Source organism: Solanum lycopersicum, chromosome 4, assembly GCF_036512215.1.
Source record: "Solanum lycopersicum chromosome 4, SLM_r2.1".
NCBI classification, from domain to species: domain Eukaryota; kingdom Viridiplantae; phylum Streptophyta; class Magnoliopsida; order Solanales; family Solanaceae; genus Solanum; species Solanum lycopersicum.
In genome coordinates this window covers 62,414,435-62,424,557 of record NC_090803.1, presented here as the reverse complement: position 1 = coordinate 62,424,557, position 10,123 = coordinate 62,414,435, and the positions used below count along the sequence as shown (strand labels likewise).

At 32.4% G+C, this 10,123-nt stretch overlaps 1 protein-coding gene across 1 annotated transcript; it reads left to right on the top strand.

The window, feature by feature from the left end:
- Positions 1-1,846: 1,846 nt before the first annotated feature.
- LOC101265329 (uncharacterized) lies at positions 1,847-9,484 on the top strand. The gene is made up of 16 exons (XM_004237899.5): positions 1,847-2,037; positions 2,299-2,356; positions 2,909-3,002; positions 4,137-4,315; positions 4,626-4,676; positions 4,763-4,819; positions 6,138-6,258; positions 6,890-6,956; positions 7,061-7,102; positions 7,269-7,374; positions 7,493-7,603; positions 8,232-8,303; positions 8,389-8,490; positions 8,572-8,618; positions 8,790-8,817; positions 9,030-9,484. Exons 2-16 carry the CDS (start codon positions 2,339-2,341, stop codon positions 9,165-9,167), a joined length of 1,233 nt encoding a protein of 410 aa, XP_004237947.2. The 5' UTR covers positions 1,847-2,037; positions 2,299-2,338; the 3' UTR covers positions 9,168-9,484.
- Positions 9,485-10,123: the final 639 nt, after the last annotated feature.

The following is a 10,123-nucleotide window of genomic DNA, read 5'->3' as shown; positions in this document are numbered from 1 at the left end:
AACTCTAAATATCAATCTCTTTATAAAAAATATTTTAAAATTTTAAACTAAATAACTCAAAAACATATTAATAATAAATATTTTATAATAATATCAAAGGCGATATATTGCAAAGACATTGCGAACATCTTTAGCTAAAACTAATTCTTAGTTTTATAAAAATCATGTGAGATTAATTAAAGACTTGTGTGTTTATCTAAGAATACCACACTAAAAAGACAATAAGTACGTATATCCTTTGGCTTATTTATTTAACATTTTTTACTAAAAATTATTTAAGGCCATTAATTTTATTGAGTTATAAATTAATCAAAGAATGTAATAGAAAATAATTTTTGATGTGTTCAATTCCTTCCGATCATAATATATTAGACATTATGAGTAGATAATTTTCAGAAAAACATGAAGTAAAGTTCCAAAGTTAAATATTATTTACACGTATATAGCTTTTTCATATTCTTTTCATTGACATAGCTAGTCAAAAGAAAAAAAATGCTCAGACTATTATAAAGAATGTAATATTTTATTTTGTTTTGTTTTGGAGGTTACAATAAAATATTTTTATAACTTTTCATTAAACAATGCATTGAATATATATATATATATATATATATATATATATATATATATATATATATATATATATATATATATATATATATATATATATATATATATATATATATATATATATAAGTCGTTCTTTGAAGTTCTATTTTTAACATAATAAATTATTTATTATTTTGATATTTTAATAAAATATTATAAAAAATTTTATTAGAAGATTGTTAAAAAAATCATTTTAGACACGGAGATAATCATATCACAATAACAAAATTATGAGTCGAAGAGTCTAAAAAAGATCACAAACCGTTCACATGGGCACTGTGTTTTTAGATGCATTTAGACCCAAAAATAATAAGCATACCACTTTGGTAAAATAAATACCATACAAGATACGATGAAAATAGAGAAAATTACTTTATTTTTGCAAATTCAAAGATATTTGATAAGACTAGATGACATTTTATTTTCAAAATCATTATTTTTTATTGAGTTCGCTTTAAATTATTAACATTATTTATTATATATATATTTTTTAAAAAATTAAATTTTCATTAAGAACATAAAAGATTCTTCAACAACAATAAAAATTGTTATTTGTGAGAACATCGCTCAAAATAATTCATTTTTTTTACATTAAAATTGAAAATTGAAAATTATAATTATAGATCACAAAATTAGTAAAGTTGAAGGACGAGAGTAATATATATACTAGATATTAATGAATAACAATATTAGATTTTGATGAAGGTCAAATTATAACTTAAACTGCTTAATTGTAGATTTTGAGGGTTTAAGAATTCAAGTTTACTTAAAGGTAACCTAAATCGTCGATTGGAGATAAGTATAATTTATTCTTACTATTATTATTTTTTATTAACTCACACTCTTTAGATGTTTGATAAAATAATTTTAAATTGTTTATACATATGTTGTTGAAGTGAGCTTATATTATTCATAACAAAATTTCATTATGATTTTACGAACAAATTGTATTTTATATAAATACTTTCATTATAAAATTAAATATTATTATGATTTTGAATAGAGTGTTTTCTTTTTTAAATTTATAATTAAATATTTTAGTCATAAGTATATCTAGATATTTGTCTTTTATCAGAATTTAACATCCAAATATATTAATTAAACACAATTTACTTCTCAAATATAAAAAGAAAAACCTCATAAATTACTCAAATACAAACCTCTTTTCTTTTTTTTTTTTGTTTCTTTTCAAAATAAGTAAGTTTTGACAGTATGGACACTCATTCTTTTTTTAGAGTTTGACAAATCCGAAACGCGCAGAAACTTCAAATTGTGTCGACTTTGGTCAGACAAATTTAAATATTATGCTATATAAGGAAAAATTTATTTTGGCCGCCCCTTTCACGTACCTCACACTGCTACTTAATTTAGGGCACGCTGGTGTTCTGATTCTCCTTGCCGCCGCCGCCGATTAATTCACCATTTTCTGTAAGCTTATCTGAATATTCAGTACCCTTCATGTATGCATTATTTGTGTACAAAATGTATTGTATTAGACGTTAGGGCATAAGCTAATAGAATCATTAATTTTCTAGCAAAAAGTGTAAGTATGGTTCGTTTGTTACTTCTTAATCCTCATGAACTACAATGCACTTTTTTTTAGTGACATTGTTAATTAAAAATTTGTGTGTATGAGTTAAAATTTTACTTTTATGAGCTTAACTATTTATTTGTTTTTGGCGGTTTCAGTTAATTGTTGATACTGACCTGGTGGAAGGTAGTGGCGTTAATGGCACTTCGTTTTGAGGTGAGCATATTTGACATTATTTTAATTTACTACAGAGATTTCTGGCGTTTCATATAAATAGAAGCTGGCACTTATGATATTGGATTGTTGAATATTGATAAATTGTAATGTGTCTTAAAATAACAAATTTTTGAGTGTTGAAATGAGGATGGATGTTGAGGGTTCATATAGCTGACCTCAATGTAGTTTGGGATTGAGGCATAGTTCTCGAACATTATTACGCTTCTAGTGTAATGTAATAGATTTTTTAATATGTTATATTGGATCAACTTTACTCATCAAAAGAGCGTGTGCCATCAACTTAGGATTGAGAATTTTAAGTTGCAATTTTTTGGCAAAATAATAAGCTCCGCTAAATTTTGTCTGGAAAGGCTAGTCTCTTTTCCATTTCCAATTAATTTAGGGACATCTTGATGGCATTTTACAGAATATTGCAGCTGATATGACATAGCAATGTAACTAGTCTCCCTAAGTTTTTAATCTTTTTTATAACTTTTGTTTGTTTGTTTGTTTGTTATCCCACTAACTGTGCCTATGTATTTCCGATGCCAGATCCTTGGGAGATTTAATCGTGCTCGTGCAGCTCAGCTTATACTCCCTCACTATGAGTGCCAGACACCTCTTTTCATGCCTGTTGGCACTCAAGGTAAGAGTATGTTAGGAGTTGGTCGAACCTTGTGAATTTCTGTCTCTTATCTTCTATTGTTGTTAATATCATATTTTGTTTTTTTGTTTCAATCAAAAGTATCAGTTGATTATATCCACAACTTAGAGCACTATACATTGTATTCTGCACAATATTGGCTCTATTTGGAACTCTTTTTTATGAGAGTACTTTTTAGGGCAACTTTCACATATAGCAAACAAAAAAAATCATATTTGTATGTTATAGTAAAGTTTGCATAATTGCGCTCCATAGCAAACATATAAATGTATAATTCGCTATACATATACAATTGTATGATTCACTGGCCTATTTCGCTGCAATTGTATAATTCGCTGGCCCGTTTCGCTGCAATTGTATAATTCGCTGGTCTATTTCTCTGCAATTGTATAATTCCCTGGCCTATTTCGCTGCAATTGTATAATCGCTGGCCTATTTCGCTGCAATATCTGTATGAAATTTGCATTTGTATACAATTGAATCGAAGTAAAATATTTGTATATTGTATAATTATAAGTGTATAGGAAGAAGATATATGTTTTTGCATGTGTATATACAATTTTCTCTCGCTTTAAACAAAACAGAAACACAATTTATACACTTTTGTTGTATAAAGCGAGCGAAAATTGTATTTCACTGCAATTGTATAATTCGCTGGCCTATTTCGCTGCAATATCTGTATAAAATTTGCATTTGTATATAATTGAATCGAAGTAAAATGTTTGTATATTGTATAATTAAGTGTATAGCACGAAGATATATGTTTTTGCATGTGTATATACAATTTTCTCTCGCTTTATATAAAACAGAAACACAATTTATATACTTCTGTTCTATAAAGCGAGAGAGGCGAGCAGAGGGATAGTGGCGAGTGAGAATGGTAGAGTGCCGAGCGAGAGTTTAGGGAGAGAGGCGACTGACAAACGTTTGCTATGGGGCACAATTAAATCAAACAGTAGCTACTCCATTTATTTTAGATTATTAGTTTGCTATTGTGTACAATTATCCCTACTTTTTAATGCTCTTCATACTTGTAAAAACAGAAACTAATATTGGATTTGTTGATGATATGCACTTTTTCTCATTGTCACCCATTTGGACTTTTCATATTCACAGGTACTATAAAGGGTTTAACCACCCACCAGCTTGAGGATATTGGTTGCCAAATAATCCTCGGAAACACATACCATTTGGCACTACGTCCTACCTCTGAGCTCATTGATGAGTTAGGGGGTCTTCATAAGTTCATGAATTGGCCGAGGGCACTACTTACGGACTCTGGGGGCTTTCAAATGGTAGTTTATCACTCTTCCGCTTAATGTTCACATGGGATTTTTTTATTCGAAAATCTATAACCATCTTTATTTAGGATGTACTAAATACATGTTTATCAGGAAGCCTATACGCCTTTGTGCCATATTGTTTCACCATTATTATTATGGATTTCATGCATGTCTTCAAAAGTGTGCATAACAGGTTGAGTAGCGTCTTATGAATGTACATGAACTTCTTTGTTCTATATGATGTATTGTTTGACAATGTAAAAAATTGGTTGCTTTGAAGAGCACTAAATGTGAAATGAGCTTAAAATCTTTCTGATTGTAGGTCTCCTTGTTGCATTTGGCTGATATCACTGAGAAGGGTGTCACGTTTCAGGTATTCCCTTTCTACTTTCTCATTTTTTTTTTCATATCCTTATTTCTTTTGTTTCAATCGGTTTAAATCCCACTTCCTTTTTGCAGTCACCGGTGGATGGAAAGCCAATGCTCCTTACACCTGAAGAGTCTATACAGATACAAGTAAGTACATTTTGGGGATGTAGATGTTCTGTTATTTATAGGTCTTGTACTATACTATATTTGTATCTCATACTCCAAGCAAACAGAACGTATAACAATTCCTAACTGGTGCAATATTCACACACATGATAGGTTAGTCCTTGCAAAATTGTGTCAATATGTGTTTGCTTCTATTCTCCACACCCCCCGGGTTCTGTACAAGCAGATTCAACTCGAGCCAGGAATACCCTCTTGGTTACAGATGCTTAATTAGACTTTTGACAGTTAGATGCTTAACTTCATGCTGCATCTCAATGTTTCTCAACTGTATATGCAAGCACTGAGATCTATAAACTGTTGGAATCTTTGGAAACATTGTTGCTACTCCTTTTTAACAAAATAAGGAGTCAACCAAGTCCATAACAAAATCCATATAATTCACAGAGATTCCTTACACCACTAAGTCCAAATGTTCTAGACACAAAAAATTTCCTCCATGAGCAGAATAAAAATTTCCCTTGAAATATGTACGTTTGTATTCCATCCAAGTGCTCCATAGAATGAATACAGAGCTGTGCTACAAAAGGCTCAAACACCCTTTTCAGCCTATGCTTGTGCTGGCTTTCTAACATCTATTCACTGTCTTTGGCATAGTCCACGGCACGTCAAAAAGATTCAAAAACAAGTTCCATACCTGCCAGCTGAAACTGCAACAACAAAATGGATGTGATGTCTCACACAAATTGTTACACCAGTAGCATCTGTTGCTCAAGCTAAAGCCCCTTCTCTGTGAGTTTTGTTGAGTTAAACATGTCTCTGGCATGCAAACAAATCAAGCCACTTTCAGGATAGCTTGACTTCTCCAAAATATCTTTGAAGGCCATATTCTAATCCCTGTGATTATATATATACATTGTGTAGCATGATCGACTGGATTTCTATTTATAGTTATAGAGCATGACATTTTTCTGGTGACTGCTCTGGCGTGAGTGCCAATGATTGGTAGTCCTGTGTTCCCTGCTTATTCTTTTTTGGTCTGATAGGCTTTACGTACGATGTACACTTGGGTTGATCATTTGTAATTGGACAAGTTAATTATATTATGTGATGCTGTTTCCACTTCTTGTACTGCATTTACTAGTGTGTACTCTGGCTGCATAACATCTGTTTAGCTGACAAAAGTTGTATCCGAGCCGTTGCTTCTATATCATCTACTCCCAATAATAGTGCTGATTAGTTGAATCATATTTTTTCATCAGCCTGAGATCACTTTATGTCTCTTGAGATGCCCTTTACAACTGATTTTTCTTATCTTGCTGACTTGTCCAACACATTACAGAACAGAATTGGTGCAGATATTATTATGGCTCTCGATGATGTCGTGAAAACTACTATCACAGGTCCAAGAATTGAAGAGGCTATGTATCGAACTCTTCGTTGGATAGATAGGTGCATAGCAGGTAATATGATGAAGAGGCTGTACATTTCAATGTGGTTATTTATCTTGCTTAAATTCATCATTAATCACATTCAGTCGGCAAAAAATAATCTCTACAGAATCGGGTTACGACCAGCTGTAGTGTAGGAATTTTCTCTACTTCTTATTCTGATGTTTTTAGTTTTTGCCGGGAAGGTGGGAGGTATTTTGAGAATGGAAATCTTAGGAAAGAGAGGAATTCGAAAACAATTGAACTTTTAGCTTTTGGTTAATTTGGCACACTTTGATGATGAAAGGACGGAATTGGCTCATTTTTATGGTAGATGTGATAAGTTAGGCGGTAGAGTTGGATGAGATTATTATTGAATGTAAAGTAGTCCTAAAATATTATGCCCCACTAGTCATGCTATGCAATCAACTAGCAGTACTTAACAAGGGTTAAGTCCTGTAGACACTATTGACAGATACTTGAGTAATGTTCTCGGTGGAACTTGGATGCTTTGAAGTTTTTCTTTTCAAGTAACTGTTTCCCAAAGTTTGCTTGTGAATTTCTCTTTCTAGTGTTAAAATTAGAGTTTCTTAGCTAAAATTGCTGATGTACTACTACCAGATTCTCAATTGTGTGTTTTTCTGCTTTTGTTTGTCATTGGCAGCTCATAAGAGACCACATGAACAGAATCTATTTGGCATAGTGCAAGGTGGTTTAGATCCAGTATTAAGGTGACCTACATTGTGACATCTTGTTGCTTCCGTGATTGCTTTTATTGTTTACATAAATATATCCTCATTTGACAAACTTTGTTATTTTTATTTCTTGTTATCAGGGATATATGTGTCAGAGGTTTAGTTGAACGCAATTTGCCTGGGTATGTTTGTAGTTCTGAATATGTACACTTTATCAAAAATGTTTATCACCTTGTATGTGGAAAACCTTAACGTGTATAAAACTCAAAAGTAGCTTACCCGACAAACCAAACTAGAAGAAGGTTCAACAATCAACAGAGTGAATGACTGAATTTACTTGTGTGACAGCTATGCTATTGGTGGTCTTGCAGGCGGTGAAGATAAAGACTCATTTTGGCGTGTCGTGGCTCAGTGTACTGCTGCACTACCTGAGCATAAACCACGATATGTAATGGTAAATGTCACTCTTAAGATGTTCCTTGGTAGATATAACTTGATGCCTCTGTTTTTAAATTCTCTAGTTTTATATGTGATGCCTTCTGGCTTCTGATAGCTTGACTGCTGTGCTCCAGGGCGTAGGTTACCCACTAGACATTTTGGTTTGCAGTGCTTTAGGTGCTGACATGTATGATTGTGTCTATCCTACTCGTACCGCTCGTTTTGGCACAGCTCTAGTACCTGAGGTAATTTTCTCAGCCCACTACCTCTGTATGTTCATCACTTAATTGGTTTTGGAGATCACACAATGGCAATCTTTTGAAACTAATCTAATACTGATTCTCAGATTGCATGTAAGAAATCTATAACCACTAATATTCTAACCCCCAACACCAATGTTTTGTGTATTCTTGATCTATATAGAAATCTTGTCTGACCTGTAAACACTGAGAGGGAGAGATGATAAGCATGTCGTGGGTCTAGTAATCTAGTAGTAGTTAAATAATTCTGAGCTGCTCAAAATTTCCTTTTTAGTAAACTCCATTTAGTTGAATTTGTGAACATATGCTACTCCTCCTTCCCTCCTTCCATGTGATAAAATTATTTTTGACTACCTTCTATAAAGTGTTCATGGAGACTGGTAGTTCAATGATTTGATAACTTTACTATGTTTTGAGAAAATCTGGTTTCCTCTAATATATCATCTGATTTTATCTTTCTATTGTTGATTTAAGTGTTTTTTCCTCAAATCTGTTCACAAATTTTCTTCGCAATGTTTCATAATCTTGAGCACTGAAAACCAAACTCAAACAATTTATGATGAAAATATCATCCACCATTCTGTATGAATTCTCTTATTCTGTCATGATGCAGGGAGTTCTAAAACTCAAACACAAGGCAATGGAAGATGATTTGCGTCCTATTGATCCCACATGTGACTGCATGGTAAAGTGAAATAGATGATAATCGACTACTGATGGTCTTATTTCCAACTTCTACGATGTTTGAAATATCAGTCATCTCCTGACAGGTTTGTAAAACGTATACGAGGGCTTACATACATTGCCTTGTCACTAAAGATGCCATGGGATCTCAACTTCTGTCATATCACAACCTACACTATATGATGAAGGTACCAAACACTCAGGTTTTTAGAGATACTTTCAGTTGTTTATTAGCTCAGCCATGACTTTGAGCCATTCAAATTATGCAGCTTAGCAGAGATTTGCACTCGTCAATTGTTGAAGGATGGTTTCCAGAGTATGTTCACTTATAGATTTTACCCCTCGGCCCTCACTAATATAAGCTTCCTTTACACCATCACTTTTCTTGCATTTTAAGATGAATCACTATCTCATTCTCATTTTCCGCTCTCTCATCCATTTTGCTTCTTTTTACCTTATCATTTGACATATTTGTTTAATTTTGCAGATTTGTCTGTCAATTTCTGCAGAAAATGGTAATGAATAATTTCGCTCAGACAATGATTTCATTGTGTATTGCATCGTATTACAATATTACTTGTTGACCACGTCTTTAAGCCATTAATCACTTGAAAATTCTCCTACCTTTGCCTGTTTGTTTGCTGGTCTATTATGCATGCATTTAATTAAATTACTGATACAAATATTTGTTAGTGCAAATCGTGGTGACGTTAAATTTGACCTGTAGTTCCCCCAAGGTGATGTTCCTGAATGGGTCTGCAATGCCATGGAGGTTGCTGGGATTGACATTTCTTCTTGCTGTGCTCCATTTTCATCGCTCTCCGATAAAGTAGAAGATACACAAAATCAGGAAGTGAAACAGTAATTATAAACATATTTTTTAACATAGGAGTTGAAGAACATATTTATACAGACTTGACGATAAGAGCAGCGTGTATTTTGTGCTATAACATGCTGCTACAGGAGGACAGTCATTCAAGAAAATTTTGTAAAGAGTGACACGAAGTGTCGATTTTTTGCTAACTAGGTCTCATTCTTCCCACTGAAAGAGTGACATGTATTTATTTTTTGTCCCAGAAAATTTTGTATTGAGCTCTGCTCTGTCTAAGGAAATAATTTCCTAGCTATCATAATTTTTATTTTTTCTATTTCCTCCATTATTAAATTAAATTCTTATATATTTTTTTCCGTCTCAACGAATGGGTGGATCTACAATATATATGTGCTGAGATTGTGATCACGACAAAGAATTCATAACATTTAAATTCTGAAATCGTCTTTTCTTAGGAGTCCAAAGGAAATAGTAAAAGCTTATTTAAGATAACAAAGTGTTGAAGTAATTGGGCAAAGTCCAAGGAAAATATTCTGTCTCGTGACTTTTCGACCTAGAGCTTTGTACCGCACTCAACAAAACAAAAGAACGAAAGCCAAAAAAAAAAAAAAAAGTTATGGCTGTGATTAGTTGTAAAGAAATAAAAGAAAGAAAAAGTGAAGTTCAAAATTTTTGCTTAATGTGTTATCCAACCATACAAAAATTTCTTTAAAATGAACTTTAGAGACATGATGCCAAGTAATTACTTTAGTGCACTCAAAGTAAGCAAAGAAAAAGAAAAAATAGAAAAGAAGTGCAATTGGCTAACATGTTTCTAACCTTTTTTTGGGTATCACAATCTATACGAAGTTTACTTTGTTAACTTGTAATAGGAATTGGAGTGTGGAAAAGTGTTAGTATAAAGTTCTTGAAACAAAAGTTGATCTAGATAAGGTGGTTATAAAATTGAAACTTTTATTTGAATTTATCAAGCGAGCTACCTATTTGTT